Source organism: Wolffia australiana, chromosome 6, assembly GCF_029677425.1.
Source record: "Wolffia australiana isolate 7733 chromosome 6, ASM2967742v1".
Taxonomy (NCBI): domain Eukaryota; kingdom Viridiplantae; phylum Streptophyta; class Magnoliopsida; order Alismatales; family Araceae; genus Wolffia; species Wolffia australiana.
In genome coordinates this window covers 15,488,370-15,509,254 of record NC_135840.1, presented here as the reverse complement: position 1 = coordinate 15,509,254, position 20,885 = coordinate 15,488,370, and the positions used below count along the sequence as shown (strand labels likewise).

The following is a 20,885-nucleotide window of genomic DNA, read 5'->3' as shown; positions in this document are numbered from 1 at the left end:
TGAATTATTGTTTTCAAAAAATCCTGCTATATGTGCTTCTTGAATGTCATCCTCTGCTGTTAAAAATGAAGCAAAAGCATCAGACACAAATCGTTACCAATGTTTGGCTCTCATATGATGTACCGAAGTTCTGTGTATAAGAAATTAATAACCTTAGATATGAGTCCATGTGAATAATGTTTCTCGATAATTGATTGAATAAAATCCTACTTTCATGTGTTTCTTGAATGTTATCCTCTACTGCTAAAAATGAAACTAAAACATATGTTTCCTCAGTTATTGCAACATCATAACATTTGCAAACTGAATCTTTGTTACTCAGTGCAATTCTTTGTCACATTACATTGCGTTCATAAAATGAGTGGATCGTACAATTTATATTCATAGAATAACTAAGTTTAGGATGCGCTTGATGGTGACCGGTTACTGCATGGATATTGTTGGATTAGATGAAAGAGATTTTATGGGCATAGAGAAGAAAACTTGGGGCATCAAGGACAGATCGCCAAAAATTATTCCAGGTCGAGGATTGGCACAGGGTTTTTAAATGTCCAAGGGATGTGAATTAGTCTAACTTTTTAACTTCCCCAAAACACATATTGCTAAAAATAGAAACAAATACTGTAGGGAAAAATGCATTTGATGATCCAAGGGTAATCTAGCCATGAAACTTGCCAGATACACCCTAGGTGTATCACTTGAGCAAAAGGATCACTTCTTAGGGGTGAAACCAACTTTTGAATGCCTAAACTCGATCTTGGTCCAGCAAAAGATTATTGAATGTCTACAACAATCTATTGGCCACTTCTCTTTCATTTCTTCATTTGAATATTCTTCTTCAGTAGTAGGAGGCTTTCTTTGAGTAAACGTCTCGGCCTTACCAATAAGAAGAGTCCAATGTAAGTTTTCCATTGGTTTCCTGCAACATAAGTATGAAGGTGAAAGTCTAGATTTGAGTGGATAGGAAAAATCTATGATTGTTCTTCGCTGCATTCCAGTTCATCGAAATAACTCTTTTTTCTCTATCTTTTTTTGTCTGAGTTGAAGCGATCCACTTAAGATATCATATAATTCTCCTTATCTCCGTACATTACTTCATCCTATGTCTCCTTGCATCTTCACTTCAATCATCAAGTGTAGGAGAATATACATTCAAATCTTCAGTCAATGCAACATTTTTTATATTAGTGAGTCCTTCTGCCAGACAACATGTATACAAAACCCACCTCTCAACCAGATATGAAGTTAATCAAGAATCATAAATATTGATCCCGATCCATACTTTTATTTGATAACTTCCTCAGCTGAACTGTTAGAGAGATAAACTTGAGTTTTATTCTCTTATCTTCTAGTCAGAAAGTGTACATTGCTTCGAGATTCTCTCACCCTTGATATAGCTTGAAAATGTAAGATTATGAAATCAATTAAAATAATTTGCCTTTAAATTCTGCTAAGCTTCTGTTGTAACTTTTATGTGAGAGAGAAGTCAGAGTATCAAAAATACTAAAAAATAAATGAATATCCACTTGGAAACATTTGTGTTTATCCTGAATAACAATATTAAATTTAAAAGTAATATTGAATTCTATCAAGCAATTACTTTTACAAATAAAATTAAGGTTATATGCAACATATAAACCAAATGCATCAATCCATTTTTACATTCCCTAGAACTTCATATGTTTCAACATGTTCGTTTGGGTCATTTTAATAACTAAATATGTGAATTTGAAGATTTTCTTGATTCCTTCTATATATATTATAATTTGATCCCTATGTGTTTGATTATGTCATAAATATACTTTTTCTTTGTCATTTTCTTGTAAAAGATATGTACATACTGTATTTCATGTTTGAATTATCTTGATAACATACTCAATGGTTAGTTATTTTTTCAGTCTAAAAAAGTCTAAATACATCAGTATATCAAGAAGGAAAATACATAACAATATTCACCATTTGCCTGCATCCCAATATTTTATAAATACATTTGTATTTCATGTAAATAACAAATTGATATGTTTACTATATTTCATAATGGACCCACGGAAAGTGCTCAGATGATAAAAAAATAATTAGTTTAGTTGAACTATATGTTTAACATTTTTTGCATCTAACACATTTATTCATATAAAGAGAACATCATCATATATTCTTACAAAATTTAAATGCATATGTTTTTCGTGAAGTTGAATCGTTACTGCCCCCTTCATATGATTATAATTTATTGTACTCCCTGTGTTTTATCATTCTAAATATAGGTCACCATACACAAAATACCAATTTTGATCTAGGGATAATTTCAATTGACTTATTTTACTCAGTATTTATTTAAGTTGGATTGTATTGATCTTGAACTCATTTTTAGATATTCCTTTTTTTAGAAGGAAGCAATCAACTATATGAGAGGTTTTATTTCAAAAACCCATATCAGAAAGTTCTTAAATCAGCTGATAGAGATCCCAAAAGTACATTGAAGAATATTTGTGACTTACAAGATGAATATGAATAAGCCGAGAATTTTTAGATTATAATGGCCAGAGTCGAAATCCCATCGTTCAAGATCAACTTAAAATATAAATACTTGATTACATTTATGAAATATTTATGAAGAATATGCACTAGGGAGTTGCAGATGTGGGATCAGAACCTACTGGATGCTATATAATATCTTAAGTTAACCGGAACTTCTGTATTGACTATGCTTGAAGGGGACAGTTAATTGTATTCAATTCAGTCAACAATTAAGTTGGCTTTGGTGAGTAACTCAGGGAAACCAATGATAGGAAAGACTACTCTGAAATGGGTTAGATGCTAGTTCATCCCAGGATAAAATTTTCATTATTTCTGATGTCATTATTTCATATATACATATACATATATATACAAATTTACTTCTAATAATTAATGACTACATAAAAAAGAGTATATTTTAAAGTTTCCCTTATTCAAACACCTTCTTAGTCCGTGACAAAAACCACCCATAGATTATTCAGAAAATCGATAAATGTCAGATACCACAACTTAGTGGTGAGAGCCAATGTAATATCTCCAATTTTATCTAGGCGAGATGAACCAAAACCCTTTAATCAAATAGATAGAGAGAGATAATAACCAAACCCTATGCAAGTTATTCAGGATTTCTTCAATAATCTGGGCTAGATATATCTCAATAACCAAACCTCATGCAAGTTAATGTCTTGAAATGAGGATTCAATGCACACTTAAGCGTAATACACACTTTATGACAATAAAATTGCACATATAAGTCTTTGTAAGAAACTCAAAATCTTTGTAACAAACAAAATCTGATTTTTTTTTCATTCATCAGAACTCTCATGTTTGTCTATTTTTAAAGAGTACAAGAACATGTGAATTTTCAATTTTGTGAATAATCTTTCATTTTTCTATTTTTTAAAATCTTTCAGGCATCAATCATCAATGCTTTCAAACTTTTTGTCTTCATAGATAAGAGATTTCTAATTAGGGATGGTCTTTTTTGTGCAATGTGCAGTAATGGGGTCGATGTGAGGTGTAGTGCAAAATTTTGACCTCGCTGAGAAATGAAAAAAAATTCTGATTTTTTTTTTCAACTGTTGCGCCTCTCGCTCGTGTTTCTCATCTCTCTCTAACGTTTCTTCTTCTTCTTCTTCTCTCTCTCTCATCTATATCTTCTTAGTAGTTACTCATCTTTCTCATTTCTCGTCTCTCTGTCTCTATAGTTACTCATCTCTCTCTCATTTCTCTTTTCTCTCTCTCGCTCACGTTGCTAAACTCTCTGGTTTTCTGTCTCTGTCTCTTTCTCTCTCTGTCTCTGTCTCTCTCTCTCTATAAATCTATCTATCAAACCATCTATCTCTATCTATCTATCTATCTATCCATATATCTCTATCGATCAATCCATATCTCATTTCTTCTCTCTCTCTATATATATATAAATATATATATCCTTCTATCTCTATCCATCTATTCATCTATCTCTATCTATCAATCTATATCTCATTTCTTCTCTCTCTCTATCTATCAATCCATATATCGTTATCGATCAATCCATATATCATTTCTTCTCTCTCTGTACATATAAATATATATCCTTCTATCTCTATCTATCTATCCATCTCTCTATCTATCAATCTATATCTCATTTCTTCTCTCTCTCTATCTATCAATCCATATTTCTTTATCGATCAATCTATATCTCATTTATTCTCTCTCTCTATCCATCTATCTCTATCGATCAATCCATATCTTATTTCTTCTTTCTCTCTATATATAAATACATATATCCTTGTATCTATATCTATCTATCCATATATCTCTATCTATCAATCTATATCTCATTTTTTTCTCTCTCTCTATCTATCCATCAATCTGTATCTCATTTCTTGTCTCTCTCTCTCTCTCTCTCTCTCTCTCTCTCTCTCTCTCTCTCTCTCTCTCTCTCTCTCTCTCTCTCTCTCTCTCTCTCTCTCTCCCCAAAATTCTTATCTTTCCTCTCAATTCTAGTCTCTCTCTGCTCATCTCTCTCTCTGTTTTCATTTCTCTCTGTCTCTCTCTCTCTCTCTCTCTCTCTCTCTCTCTCTCTCTCTCTCTCTCTCTCTCTACCCTCCCTCCCTCACTCCTCTCTCTATAAATATTAAAGCTCTATAAAGAATTTTGGGCCATCCCTATATGTTATCTCTCTATCCCAATTTTTTGCTCGATTAATGTTTTAGGCTTCTGATAATCAGGTTTGCCACGTGGCCCCCCCATGTTGCATCATCCTAGCACGATCAAACTGTAGTACCTTTTGGGCTTATTGTGTTTGTGGTTAGCTCTTTAACAAAATTTGTGCCATCTACTAAGGATGGTATGAAGATACCAATTCAATTAATTTATAATTCCCTGGTCCCTTGTACATTTCAAAGCTAGTTCAATCATTATCATTAAATTCCATGAAATATTTGAATAACATAAATTTTATCAAATATATTTTCACTTATATTATGGCTATTTGGGGTCAAATGAGAACATAAAAATACAGAGTAATTTTAGAAAAACCAACTAGCCAAAGAAAAATCCCTAGGAAACAATAGTTTTACTTATTGAGATGATAACATGCAAAAAATGATGTAAAAAAATGCCAGTAATGAGGAAATTAGTAGATAGATAGTGAATTAATTAATGAGCCGCATTTAAGTCTCACAAGGTGTCATGATACTCCCACTTCGCATCATCTATGATTTTGAGAGAGGGTCTCAAAACTAAGAAAGATAATGAGGCAAGGAACCTCGAAACTGATTCAAGATTATCTGATAGAGAGGAATACCAATCCTGAATAGGGATGTACCAAATGGTTTGCGAATTATTCTATGAACTCATGTGGGCCCATTAGCATATTTATCATCACACTTTATTGATGTTTATTATTCTGGGACTCATATAAGATATTAGGATGGACGTTGAAGCTGAAATGGAAAACATCTTCTAAGAATTGTCAAATTATACCAGTGAATGCAGATGGATGTATGAATAACTTTCATGGGTCACATAATTCCATATTCAAAAGGTAAAAACCATCATTTTAAGGAAGAACTAACTGGATGTCAAGGTTTTTCTTAGGAAACACATAAAATGGTTATAAATCTTTAATCTCTTGTAACGCCTTCCACATATTGCTCCATTTTCAGACATGCAGATTTAATCTCTTTAGGCATACATATATTTGTAATTTTTCTCCTTTGTTTTCTAAACAATTAGTCATTAATAATGCATCTTTCCTCTAGAAGATATGATGTATCCCATACGCCCATTTCTTGAGGCACATTAGCAACTAGTGACCCAAGGTGGAGATCCTTCTATAAGTGGGCAAGATCTGTTGAAAAGTATCTAGAGACCCACAAAATCCTTTGACAGATTTTTTTTCTAACAGAATTCTCTGACAGATTCTTCTTTTGCCAAAATATGCAAAATATTTTTGTTGCAACTTTTAGAGGTGCAAATCTTTTGTGTTGTCATGTCGTTATCTTCTTGAGCCCAAGAGAGAGAAAAGATGGAGAGAGAGAGAGCGGGCGAGAGAGAGAAAATATGGAGAGAGAGAACGAGAGAACGAGAGAATGAGAGAGGAGAGAGAGAAAAAGAAGATGGAGAGAGAGAGAGGGAGCGAGATTCACCCTTAATAAAATAATTTTCTCATAGGACTTTATGTCATCCGGTAAGGGACAAAGACGTGTGACACTACTGTGAAGCGCAATGCGAGGGTGTGAGGGCCCATGCTGTGTGACGCAACTATGACGAATTTTCTCAAAATTCAGGGATGTGTGGCAGGACGGAGATGTGACAAACTATAAGTCACATTTTCGTCTGTCACCAATGATCTTTAGTCCTGTCACATCCCATACTTCTTGTCTGAGACATGTCATTCCCTACTATCATCTCGTCCTAATAAAGAGTATAACTTATAGTATCAGATATAACTAACTTGGTTCAAGAAATGTAAAGTAAGTTTGGTCAAGATATCCAATAAGCCCACTTACATTTGTTGGACCAAAAGGCAAATTCACACAACTGAGCTGGTTTTTAAGTAGTATTATGGATTTTTTTAATATCTTTTTCCTCACATAGAGCTCACATGTGTAATTTTGAGAGCTTCTACGTTTAAACTGATAATGTCAACTTATTTGTCGATAATATATGAATATTCTCCTATTTAGCAAGAAAGGCCTACAACTGGGAAATGCAAAATGTCGTTATAGTTCAGGGACACAAACGGGGACGAAAAAATCGTCCCGTCTGAGGATAGGGACGAATTTTGGGACAAAAATTCGTCCCAGGGACCCGCGGACGGGACGGTTTTCATCCCGTGGGATGAAAAAACTGTCCGTCCAGAGGTCTCGGACGATGGATGGGCGGATGTGGACGAAAAAACCGCCGGATTCACATCCGATGGTTGAGATCTCGCCACGTGGCCTCGCTATGACAATTTACATCAAGGTCCTTCTGTTTTTTGGCACGTGCAAACTGACGCCGCTCAGAATTAATTGTACATATGTTCATTTGCATTCTCTCTCCTCCATATTTCCCTTAAAATACTTAGAAAAATCTATATTGATATGTTAAAATATAAAATGGTTTATTCGTCCGGGACGAATTTCGGGGCGAAAATTCGTCCCGTGAGAACTGGATGGGACGAAAAACCATCCCAAGATTGGATGGGACAGTTTTTTTGTCGATGCACGAAAAACCGTCCCATCCTTCGTCCCTGAGCTAACATCGGATGTAGGACGGGACAAAATTCGTCCCGTCCCGTCCCGTCCTTCGTCCACGTCCGGGACGATCCGGAACTATAAATGTCGTTTCAATATTTTTCTCTATTATTCTGAGACTATAACACAACTGAGACTACATTGGGAAAGGCATAATGTCAATTCAATTTGATACAATAAGATGGGTTGTTTCTGTCTATTATTCCAAACAAGCACATAAGTACTAAAAAAATACGTCAATGCATTATGTTTTGGTGAGATAGTATTAAACTAAATACGACAATTTATACTATAAAACACCTTCAATTACAGAAATATAGAAAATAATTAAGAACAGAATATTATGAATATTGGCCAGTCTGGCTAAAAAATGAAGAATGAGTAATGAGACTGCTGGAGAACAACCGTAGTAGAGTTCTTGAAGAAATGCCCTGTCAAAATTATCAAAACACCAAACAAGCTCAACCCCTAGTTTTGGTATTTAAATTTCAAAATACCGGACAGATTATCCCATTTAGCTTTTCAATTCGAGGCTGATTATCACCAGCTAAGAAATCTTGCAAATTACTCATTTAAGATTTTTATTTATTTCATTTTCACAGAAAATATATAATTAAATTACCTCTTGCAGGAAAAAAAACACCTAATATATTTCCCTTGGAATATATATAGAAACATAGCACACTGAAATATTGAGTGCTGAATATTTAGACAAAATTAAACTTCTCAAAAGAGAAATTCAACTCTACAGTTCATTAGCTTGCTTTTCGACATCATTCCATGTAATACCATATCTGAATCTATAAGTGCACTTTAAAAAAGAAAGCGGAAACTAGAACAAATTACACTTGGAAATCTGGTACTCGAGAAGATGATAAGGTTCCTCTATGGAACTATCATAGTTCAAAGAGGAGGCATCATCACCACATGCATTCCACAAAACATGCATGAGCCAACTTCAAATAAAGCTGGGCAAGAAGCTCCCTCTCTAAATAACCGTGGGAGCAAATCGAAACCGCATCGATTCAAATTCAAGATCAGCGGAGCTGACTCCGGGAGAGCGAGGAGATACTCCTACGCTGAGACGATCGAGGGTTGATGAGACCTGACCTCGGCATCAATATGCGAGGATACCGATTCGGTTCCGCGCTATCTCTGTCTCTATTCCACATCTCCGTCAGTCATGTTTTCATTCTCTCTTCTGACATAAGAGAGGGACAGATTCTTGAGGAAGTTCTATTTGTGGAATCTATTGTGGAACGATATTGAAATTGGTTCAAGATTCAGAATCGTAATAGAAGACTGATGTTGCCAAGTCTATACATTGGTAAGGAGATTGTTTTACTGAGAACGCAAGCAGTATATCAAAATAACATGTCATTATTTGGAATTGAAGAGATTAATGAGTAAAATCTTCAAATCAGAATCTTCAGCCCTAGTCTACAGTCATTGGATCCTCCATGTGCTGTTCAAGTGAGAGAGATGGATCAAATGAATACAAATACATAGAGAAGAAAATGAAATACCATAGATCAGCAGTCTAATGAGGTGAAATGACAGGCTTACAGGTAGATTTTTCAGTTTTCTTTCTGCAGACATGAGACTTTATGATGCCTGCAGATGCGATCAATCAACCCTGTCCATGGCTCTTTTTCGCAGAGTTGCGTCTCAACCGCTTCACATTTGGTGTGAGGTGCTCATCCTGCAGGACAAGAAAAGATTCATTAAAAACTCGTAAAAAGACTTGCCCGTAATAGAAAATCGCACGTAGACTACGTATGTCTATATGGGTATGCAACCATGGAGACTTATATGCTGTTTCATTTACACAGGAACAATAACAAGATATTAATGGATTAGAGATCTACATCTAGAAATATAATTCGTAATTTAAACACTTAATCTCACTTCCTTGATAATTTGAATTTTCAATAATCCTTCCATTTCATTACTAAGCTTTTATATCCCCATGAATCTAGGAACTTCTGCCTGCAAAGGCATTGCTCTGTCCTAGGTGCGTCTGGCTTTAACGTTGATTTCAAAAAGATCCACCTCTGATAGAATTTATATAACGGGGAGCAAATAACGTTCATGAAATTATCAAGGAATGGGACGAAGAATTTCTCATAAATCGATCAATCGATAACTTCTTTGGGTGAAGAGAGTCAATACGGTGAGACTTGTTTAAAAAAAATCCACTAGGTTAAAGAATTAAATAATAATAATGAATAAGAAAAGAATATGTTGGACAGAATTCTTATGAAGCAAAGAAAAGAACTTCCACCTTGCAAAGGGAGGCGGCGGATTCGGACTCGAGGGTCAGGTTAGGGATGTGCCCAAGGGATTGAAAAGCATCCAGAGCATCGAGCGTCAGCTGCCATCCAGAGACCGCGACTGCCGAAGAAGAAGACATCGAGCCGCCACTGCTGGCGCAGCCGGCAGCGGCGACATTGCCGTTCACCCAGGGGCAAAAGTGATGGTGATACTGGATAGGATCAAATTCCCCTGCCCCACCTTCAATGTCATTCTCTCCATTGACCAACACTGTCAAAGTAAAAGGCATAAAATCGACTCCAAGTAGTTGGAATAAACACTAAAACTATGCTACACCATACCATTGCAGTCATTGGTGGCCGATGCTTTGGCTGCCTGGGTCACTTCTTCCTTGGACACCTCGTAGCCAGAGTAAATCACTGCATTGCAAGACATGGAAGGATGGTTGGTCTTCTGCCCACTTTCAGAAGACTCCGCTTTGGCCAAGCCATAGACTTTTGAGCTGCTGTCTGCCTTCACTGCCGATCTCGAAATCACGTCCTGGCTGTCGTCATGAGGATCTTCTCTGTCCATCTCAGGTACAAACTCGCCCATTAGCCCGGGACCCGGAAGCGATTCCCCGGTCTGACCATTGTGCTCAGTGACATCTGCCACCTGTTCAGCATATTTGGCTGCACTATCTGCCCTGTGGACAGAGAAATTTGCGCCCCGTATTTCGGCTTCATGGCTGGCCCCCATGCATACGCTCCCACCACTGATTCCAATGCTGATCGTGTCCCTGCCGTGAACCGTCCCTGTCTCGGCGTTCAAAACTTCTTCTTCCGCGTTTGTGCTACTGAGCCCCATTTCCCTGCCTATGCTTCCGGTGGCGGGTTGCGCACACGTGCTTTGCTGTGCCTGTTGACTGTAGTTGTAATCCAATGTGTCATGCATGTCAAGGTTCTTTGGAGACGAGAAGTGTGCGTCATCAGCTGTGTTGCCAGGGTGGTTCTCAACACTTTCCATGGAATCCTCTGACCCACTGTGACATATCGTGTCCATGGCGATAACTGATGAGGCCCGAGCTGAATCTCTGGTCATTCCTGGGGCAATGGCAGGATCAGCTCGATTGACGTCAATGTCGATATCGAAGTTCATGTTACGGCTGGGACCCGCACCAGAAGAATCGAATCTTCTCGAAGATTGGTAGGTGGAAAAGAAATCCAGGCCTTGTGAACGTTTGAAAGGGCCCTCAGAGTACTGCCTGCTGTCACCGTCTTCGTCCCCATCGCGGTCGATTACTGTTGCTTCGATGCTATCAGCCAGAAGGGCCTTGTCAAGTGGCCTGTCGACAGTACTTCCACCTTCTTCCAGACTACGCTTCTTAGTGCTCGGCCCTCTAGATTCGAATGAAGCTGCACGATCGCCAACCTCGCTTCCAGATGGCTGCCCTATAGCCAGATCTCTTCCCATATCTCTTCCCATACCACCATCATCAAATCGTTCCACTGCCACCGGTTCAATGAACATAGCAGGAGGTAGACCTCCAGCCATGGTGAGATTCAAATCCACTCCGGCATTTGGCAACAACTTCACCACATCTGTCGTCGCCGCCTCATCTCGGTCTTCTGTCTGTTCTTTCCCAACTCCATCAGCGGGAGCCCAACCACAGATCCCACTGGCTGCACTGATTCCACGAGTCAAAACTAGTTTCTTGCTTGTTTCAGGGGTGTCCACAATGTTGGTACCGAACCGAGAAGGGCGAGAGACTGTCAGAAAATCCCATATTCTCACTGTGGCACCACACAGACTACAATCAAGCAGAGGCGATCTCGCACTCGATTTGGAGTCTCGCAATGAAACTTTCTTTTTCCCAGTGTCTTTCACTCCAGACGCAGAGATGCCATTCTTGCTCTGCCCGCAATCTTGCGAAGGAGGAAACTTATCCCCTGTTGGATCAAACGAACATCCAAACCTGGCAGACTGAGCAGAGTACTCCTCAGAGTCTTGCACGTTTGGGAGCCATCTTGGCTCCCATCCACATAAGCTTATCAGCCTCTGTGCCTACATGCCAACGTGAAAAAACATGATCACCGTTAGACTGCAGGGTTAAAAGTACGATCTCTACTTATTAGGGATTTTTGAGTAAAATTATAAGCGTATATCTGAAAATTTAAGGCAGACAGAACATTAATGAAAGTGTCACATTTCAGGGTATATTTTGGGTTCCCAGGACGGCAGGCTCCTCCCACCCCCCTGCCTCCTCTTCTCTCTCTCCTCCGTTAATCCAAAAATCAACAATCGACAAGAAATCCTATGAAGCCAATGTACCAGATCAGAATCAAATGGCTTACCTGAGAATAAGCAGACGATACAACATCATTCGATGCTTCAGTTCCATTTACAGTATCCAACCTTAAACTGAATTCCCCAGCCAGGAAGGCATAGGACTGACATAGAAGTCGGTCAACCTGAGACGCCCTCGACTGCTTCATATTATAAATAACAGAAGGAGAAATAACGGGCAAAGAGTTGAATTGCAAGATCCCATCATGGCGATCCTTGAAGCCACCTATGAGTGCAGCAGGCGTAGTTGGCGGGAACTGCGCCAAGCTATCGGCACAGCAGTTACTTCTCCATGGGCAAGAAACTCGGTGCCCCAAATCAAGCTGTGACACGAATATCTCACCAGCCTTTGCAACTGCGCAATAATATAACAGGGAGAAGTAAGTCCAGATTTGAGAATCTCACATGATTAATTTGAATGAAGAGACAAATGGGGGATACCTTCTGCGGGTGTCCATGATGCAAATGATATAAAAGTAAGATGAGCACCACATGTTTCACATTCTATTTTGTCAGGGTCGATGTTAATCCAACCTCTTCTTGCACATGCGAGAGAATCAGCTTCCTGAAAGTCATTAATCGCCACAATAAAGTCACAGCACTATTTCCCAAAACAGAAACGGCAAAAAAACCGAATGAGTCTTTCAAATTTCTTTTTGAAAAAACAGAAATGAGTCTTTCAAATACCCAAAAAGAATGAACAGAAATAAAATCAGATTGATTCCTGACATGCCTTTTGTATCCTCCACAAGATTTCTGCTAAATAATCATTCTACACTGTCAATTCGCTTATTTTTCATTGAAAAATGCTGAGAAATTTTTCAGGGTTCAAATCCACTGAGAGGTCCACAGGAGATCAGAAGTTTTTTAATGAAAAAACAAGATGTTTCTTTTGCTTCTTCCAGGTGAACAGAAAAGTAAAGTGAATGATAAATTCACCATCCTGGCCTATTTTCTAAAATACAGTCTCTATTCTTTCTATTTAATCGGATCCAAAGGAGGAGCAGGAGAAACCAGGAAGAATGTCATCAAAGATAGTACATTCCCCCCGCACACTTGCAACGCAGACAGAATAACTGATTGAATTTCACACTAGGTTGAAATAAAGGAGTTTTTCGATTAACAAAATAAATATCAAGGACACACAGACAGGAGGTCGTAATGCAAATTTGAAAAAACGATCGAATCAAATTAGGAAAATGGAATTAAAAGAATGAAATATATATCTACAAGTTAAAGGGGATTTGGGTATGGACCAGAACCTTGGGCTTCCCAGACCAGTTCGATGGATCAAACGTGGCAAGTCGACACAACAAATCCCCTCTCTCCCATGGTCTACATGAGGACTGTGAAGATCCAAGAGCTGACCCACGAGTATTTGTTGTACTGAAAGAAGTCCGAGTCCACTGAGAACCCACAAATGATATTGAACACGTTTTTGATCCATGGGTGCTCCCCAGATAATCGACACTGCCGACATTTGGCGGTACTGCTGGCGACGAAGCTCCAACAGAACTTCAAAAAAAACAAAATAATAGAATAATAAGTATCGAACAAGTTGATGGGAAAAAGACTTTTTACGAAGAAGATCAACATCAGTCGTTCGAAAATGATATTTATAAACACATAAAATGATCATTTTCCAGAAATTATGATCTGCCAAATTATGATCATTTTCCAGAAATCTAGACTAAGCCTCGAGATATTTCAAGAGGCTCTGGAAGAAAGACCCGTCCTTTTCCCTTTACACACAACGGAATCGAGTGAAACCCATCGGAATAAACAATTTCTAGGAAAAAAAACCCACGATCAGTCTTCTCGCGTCGGTCAAACGAGACTGAAAAACGTTACAAATGATCTCCAAACCGCGGGGAAATTTCAATAAACCAAAATTACGCCAATCCCAAATGCACATCCAATCACTTGCAACTCCCCGAAACCCTACCCAAGACAAATTCTATTACAACAGTACCAATTCTCCAATTTCCAATCCTCCACCTCCGACCTAGGTTTACTCACCTGGCTGCAGTAGTCGGCGCCGGGGAAGCCGACCTCGCCTTGGGGGCTTGATCCGCAGTTCCTCCCGAGCTGATCACTTCCTCTCTCATTCTCTCTCTACTCTCTCTCTCTATCTCTCTCTAGATTCTCTCTCTGGTTTCTCTCTCTACTCTCCGGGGCATCTGAGAAGAAGGCAAAAAACAACTACCCACAAACTCTGGCGCCGGCCATTTATATACCTCCTCGTGGCGAAATCGCTTCTCCCGAAAATGTCGCAAAACAAAGGGAACACTTGGAATCTTGATCAAGCGTTGATGATCTCATTGATCGGACGGCTCAGAATCCTCCTGGGCTTTCACTGACATGGATACCATTGATCTGATTGATCTAACAGGGAAAAATCCTTGTTTGTGTTTGTGTTCTGTTAATTTGGGTTTGTGGGCAAGCAGTTTGCAAACACTACCTGCTTGGCATCTTGATTCCCACCATCAAGCACTTATCTGATTGATCAGACGGCTCAGAATCCTCTTGGGCTTTGACTGACCTACTCGACGTCTAACATGGAAAAATCCTTGTTTGTGTTCGTGTTCGATTCATTCGGGTTCGTTGGCGAACAGTTCGTGAACACTACCTGCTTGGCATCTTGATTCCCCCCCATTAAGCATTGATGATGTGATTGATCAGACGGCTCCAAATCCTCCTGGGATTTGACTGACTGTTATTTATTTGTTATGTTTAGGTCGCAAATTAAGGGTTTGCCTACAACTAAGGATGGGAAATTCCCTGCTCGGCGTCTAACAGGGAAAAATCCTTGTTTGTGTTCATTTTAGGTTCGTTCGTTTTTATTGGCGAACAGTTCGCGAACACTGCCTGCTTGGAATCCTGATTCCCCGATTATACGTTGATGATCTGATTGATTGGACGGCTCAGAATCCTCCTGGACCTTGACTGACCGTTATTTATTTGGTGTGTTATGGTTTGCCTACAACTAGGGATGGGAAATTCCCTGCTCAAGGTCTAACAGGGAAAAGCCCTTGTTTGTGTTCGTGTTTGATTCATTTGGGTTCATTGTCGAACAGTTCGCGAACACTACCTACCTGGAATCTTGATTCCCCCCCATCAAGATTCGATGATCTGATTGATCAGACGTCTCACAATCCACCTGGGCTTTGATTGACCGTTACATTTTTGGGAACTGTTCGCGAACACTTCCTGCTTGAAATCTTGATTCAACCCATCAAGCGTTGATGATCTGATTAATCGTACGGCTCAAAATCCTCCCAGGCTTTAACTGACCATTAATTTTTGGCTATGTCTAGGCTGCAAGTTTAAGGTTTGCCTACAAATTGGAGACAGAAATTCCTTGCTCAGTGTAGAACAAGGAAAAGTCCTTATTTGCGTTCGTGTTCGGTTGGTTCAGGATAGTTGGCGAACAGTTCACAAACAGTGCTTGCTTGGAATCTTGATTCCCCCCATCAAACATTAATGATCTGATTGATCAGATGGCTCAGAATCCTCCTAGACTTTGACTGACGTTATTTATTTGATGTGTCTGGGCTTCAAATTTAGGGTTTGCTTAAAACTAGTGATGGGAAATTCCCTGCTCTGCGGCTAACATGGAAAAATCCTTGTTTGTGTTTGTGTTCGGTTCGTTCAAGTTCGTCGGCGAATAGCTCGTGAACACTACCTGCTTGGCATCTTGATTCCCCCCCATCAAGTGTTGATGATTTGATTGATTAGACAGCTCAGAATCCTCTTAGACTTTAACTTATCGTTATTTATTTGGTGTGTTTGGGCCGCAAATTTAGGGTTTGCTTACAACTAGGGATGGGAAATTCCCACCTCGGCATCTAACAGGGAAAAATCCTTGTTTGTGTTCGTGTTCGACTCATTCAGGTTTGTTGGCAAACAGTTCGCAAACACTACAAGCTTGGCATCTTGATTCCCCCGATCAAGCATTGATGATCTGATTGATCGGACAGTTCAAAATTCACATGGGCTTTGATTGACCATTACCTTTTTGTTGGAGAACTGTTCGCGAACACTACCTGCTTGGCATCTTGATTCCCCCCATTAATCGTTGATGATCTAATTGATCATACGGCTCAAAATCCTCCTGGACTTTAAATGATTGTTATTTATTTGGTGTGTTTGGGCTGCAAATTTAGGGTTAGCGTAGAACTAAGGATGGAAATTCCTTGCTTGGCGTCTAAGAAGGAAAAATCCTTGTTTGTTTTCATGTTCAGTTCGTTCGGATTTGTTGGCGAACAATTCGCGAACACCACCTGCTTGGCATCTTGATTCCCCCCATCAAGCTTTGATGATCTGATTGATCAGACGTCTCAGAATCCTCTTGGACTTTGATTGATTGTTATTTATTTGGTGTTTGATTGAAAGCCTTCTCCAATATCCTCACTACCCTGGCCATAGATTTTTTGCATCGTCTTCCTTGAGTCAATTTCCTCTTATACTGAGGTGAATGATCCCATCTCGACCACACAATCATCTCCACTGGCTTCTTACTACATCCAATCTATGACTTGTTTGAATCACATGATTAGATACTCGTAAGTCATAGCTCACGAGATGTCCTTGGTGTCTCCGAACAGTGGATCACTTATACAACAGTGACATAAATCAACCTGATTGACATCTGGGTATAATACCATTTAGGGATTCATATAGATCAATTCATTGAACTCTTTCTCTAAAGAGCACCCACTATATGTCCTTAGTGTCGCCACACTAATAGCCACATGATCAATTATATTTATCGCATAAGTAAGACCAATTAGTGTTATTCTATTGAGACAGTTTGATGTCCATATTTACTATCCATCAAATATTTAGAATACATGTTTAAAGACTAGCTATCACTATATTGTGATCTCATCATAATTCACGATGTCATTGCACGAATTTGTGGACTTCATTATAAGCATAACACCAGAATAATAATGAATGTAAATATTTTACTCAATGAACTTAAATAAACATGTTGGTGTGATTGGCTTGACGGCCACATAATATTTATCACATACATGCCACCTGGTGTGTAAATCGAGGTGTTGATATTTATAAACATTATCCTTAAACTTGTGTCCTATATTTGTGGGTTTATTGAAAAAAGCGAGTCTCTGAGATCATTCGAGCTTGTTTTCTGCGTCATGGGTGTTTGATATTAGGTAATAGAGAAAAGGGGGAGACTACATGCACTCTCAATATGTCGTGATCTAGGCAAAATGAAACAAATTTTCGTAAGCATCCTAAATTTACATAGGTTATTCTCTTCATCGTCGCTAGCTTACATCCATCTCGTCATCAAATCTTACCCTTGCATCACGTCTTATCCCTCTCTTGTCATTGTGTCTTCGTCATCTCTCCTTCATCCCACTTACACTGGTCGTTATTGTATCAAATCCGTACTCAACACATCTACTTGCTCTCTTATGTTGTTATCATCACTCCCACTTTGGCTTGCTCAATATATAATTTTGTTCATATCTCTATCTTCTATATGCTACAATCATCTCAATCTCACCAATAATTATTATTCGATGGCCTCGCATTTCCATCGTATATCTACCTCGTGATTTATACACATATCCCCTCGTCTTGTTGATCATTTTAAAAAATGAAATCCTCATTATTTATTCATATATCCACTCATCTCATTGATCATTTTTTAAAAATCAAATCCTTGATCCCTGCTCTTTGTGGAAACAATCCGTACTCATCACATAGCTATATTTATTCACATGAGTACACATTTATATGTGTATTCATTAAACTTGAAAGCACCAAGAATAAATTAAATTCCTAATCTTTAGTTTATCATTTGTGCACTTTTTCGATTGATACTGCCATGGCACACCACCTGCATAGATTCCTCAGCACAATGTATACTCATATGCACATCACAATGTATACTCATATGCCCATCCAGGTATGTCACCCTCCCCTGTGTTTGCTTATCCAGTGTTAGCACCACCCCATATCAGAATTTGCTTCATGCATGGCCATCATTCTATGTATGGAAGGTTACGATCTAACTGAACTTCAGTTATACCACATCGAACTAGATATGCTGTTGACATTTTAGGGCTTGCCAATCATAAGCTATGGTTTCACATTGCACATTTCACTGGGCAAAAAGACCAAACATGTTATTGATGTTAATAGCACTTTTTCGATTGATACTGCCATGGCACACCACCTGCATAGATTCCTCAGCACAATGTATACTCATATGCAGAGCACAATGTATACTCATATGCCCATCCAGGTATGTCACCCTCCCCTGTGTTTGCTTATCCAGTGTTAGCACCACCCCATATCAGAATTTGCTTCATGCATGGCCATCATTCTATGTATGGAAGGTAACGATCTAACTGAACTTCAGTTATACCACATCGAACTAGATATGCTGTTGACATTTTAGGGCTTGCCAATCATCAGCTATGGTTTCACATTGCACATTTCACTGGGCAAAAAGACCAAACATGTTATTGATGTTAATAGCACTGTTGTAATTATACTTTATATAAAGAGAGATATCCCTCTTCATCCCTTTACAACTCTCTCGGTCTCTTTATTCTCTCTGTTATCCCCTATACAACCCCTCTTCGTCCCTCTGATTGAAAATTTATCCCCCAATTCCACAACATCCACCTGCCCCATTGATTTTGTCATCACCGCCATACACCACCTATACCACCACTACCCCCACCTTAGCAAGGCCTCTCTATCTATCTATCTATCTCTCTCTATCTTTCATCCGGATTTGCTTCTCACTCTCTCCCTTTGTATATTTCTCAATCTCTCTTTCAGATTTTGATGCAGGAGAACTATGCAGGACAACAAGAGATAATGGATGTAGGACAACTTTGGTGATGGAAAAGGGACGACGGGGAAGGCCAAATATTGGGTTGGTTTGGAGAGGGGATGGATAAAACTGACAACAATTCACACGATCGATTTTGAAAGATTTAAATCCGATGAAATAGTAGTGGTGCATCCCCTTTCCTCGTCGAGGGCGGGAGTACTGTCTTCAACCACCGCGATGATGCCAAGCACCAAAATCAATACTATTGAATTCACGCTCACGGGAAAACTCAAGAAATACCTAATCCACTAGTCGTTGATAATTCTAGAAAACCTAAAACAAATCCGACGGCGGTGGAAGAACTTCTCGTGGAACACTAGACGAAGAACACTGGCACCAAAAAGTTTGAGGGGTACCTCTGCACTAGGAGTGCGTGACAAGGATATGGGGAACTCTGATCGCATCGTTGGCGTGACGATTGACGTACGCTTCGACAGGGTGTCGCGGATCCAAATGCGTGGTCAGTTGAGGGGGGGGATCAAGGGGGAATCGCCCCCTTGCGGGGTGCGGAGCAGCACCCCAACACCTAGACGGTATGCGCGGCGACCAGTGGTTGCGAGGGCATCTGGGAGCACGGCGGGAGCACGCTGGCAGTCGGGAACTCGGCAGCCTGGGCGTTGGGCGACCCTGGCGAGGGCGGCCTGGCACTAGGGCGGCCTGGCGCTAGGGCGGCCAGGCGCTGGGCGGCCGGCGCTAGGCGCTCGGCGGCATGGGCGCTGGGCGCCGCATGTGGGGGCGGCATGGCGCTTGGGCATCCGGGCGTTGGACGACCCTAATGGGGCGGCCTGGCGCTTGGATGGCAGGGTGCTGGGCGGCCCTAGCGTGGGTGGCCGGGCGCTGGGCAGTCCTGGCGGGCGGCTTGGCGCTTGGATGGCTGGGCGGCTTGAGCGTTGGGCGGCCCTGGCGAAGGCGGCCTGGCGCTGGGGCGGCCAGGCGCTGGTCGGTCAACACTAGGCGTTCGACGGCCTAGGCGCTGGGTGGCCTGGCGCTTGGGCGGGCGGGCGCTGGGCGGCCCTGATGGGGCGGCGTGACACTTGGATGGCCGGGCACTGGGCGGCCCTAGCATGGCGGCCGGGCGCTCAGGCGGGCTTGACGGGAAGCCTGGTGCTTGGATGGTCGGGCAGCCTGAGCGCTAGGCGGCCCTGGAGTGGGCGACCTGACGCTTGGGCGATCCTGACGATGGATGGCAAGACACGAACGGGCACGGAGAAGGAGCGGTGGTCGATGGTTTAGGGCGACGGCGGCAGCGGCGACGGTCCGATGGGAAGAGGGCTAGGGCAAGTCCTCCAAGAAGAAAACTCAATTCTTGAAAGAAAACTTGCCAAGTGTTTCTTGCAGCATTGGCCTATAAATATAGGCCTTGGAGGAAAGAGAAAATGCGAGGGATAAAAATAAAAGTAAAGATAGGCGACGTAATATCATGTCGCGTTAGAGGACGGTTCTTGATCTGGCGTTGACGACGTGTCGTGACGCGTGACAGGGCGTGCGTAGGTGGAGACGTGCTTGATGGGGCATGCGTAGATCGAGACGTGCTTGATGCTGGTGCGTTGACTTGGTCGGTTGACGGTGGTGGCATGTCCGCAGAAGTCGTGTTGACGTCTTCGCCATCAGATTTTTTTCTTAACCCCTCCCTTCAAATCTCTCTCAACATGTCATCTTGATTCTTTTTATCAATATTTCCCTCGCTATCCTTCCCAATATCCCATTCTTCCTCGTTCTATTGTTATCTCCCTCTTTTCTTCCTCTCTACAACTCTCTTGATTTCTCACTCTTACCCTCGTTGTCTCCTGCAATAAATATGTTGTTGATGACGGGAGAAATGGAGAGAAAATGAGTGGGCATGTATAAGTCTATGCATATGATAGATGCGACGAACAATCTCTTGCTCTGATGAATCTCTCTCTTTCTCCCTCTTGCACTCTCTCATTCTCTCCCTCGCACTCTCTTACTTTACTCTCTTTCTTTCTTTCTCTTTCGCTCTCTGTCCTACTCACTTTGACTCTTATGTTCCTTCTCACCTTTACTCTCTAGCTCTGTGGCTCTCTCACTCTCCCATACACTCTTCACTCTCTCTCTTATACACATTTTACTCCCCGTACTTTTATCACACTCTTTCTCGTCCCCTCACTCACCCACACCTTTCTCACTTTCTTGCTATC

The 20,885-nt window shown here is 40.6% G+C and overlaps 1 protein-coding gene across 4 annotated transcripts; it reads right to left on the bottom strand.

Moving 5' to 3' along the window:
- Positions 1-7,509: 7,509 nt before the first annotated feature.
- On the bottom strand, positions 7,510-14,056 carry LOC144704254 (IAP-like protein 1). 4 transcript variants are annotated; one of them, XR_013581778.1, is made up of 8 exons: positions 13,863-14,056; positions 13,106-13,358; positions 12,285-12,408; positions 11,852-12,198; positions 9,860-11,561; positions 9,529-9,788; positions 8,811-8,946; positions 7,510-7,675 (listed from the first exon to the last, which is right to left on the bottom strand). XR_013581778.1 is itself a non-coding variant. In XM_078576606.1 (7 exons), exons 1-7 carry the CDS (start codon positions 13,949-13,951, stop codon positions 8,875-8,877), a joined length of 2,847 nt encoding a protein of 948 aa, XP_078432732.1. In that variant the 5' UTR covers positions 13,952-14,056; the 3' UTR covers positions 8,607-8,874. The 4 variants fall into 4 exon arrangements, 1 of the variants encoding a protein (XP_078432732.1); XR_013581780.1 differs by having other exon boundaries at positions 9,529-9,749; XR_013581779.1 differs by lacking the exon at positions 7,510-7,675 and adding an exon at positions 8,607-8,709.
- Positions 14,057-20,885: the final 6,829 nt, after the last annotated feature.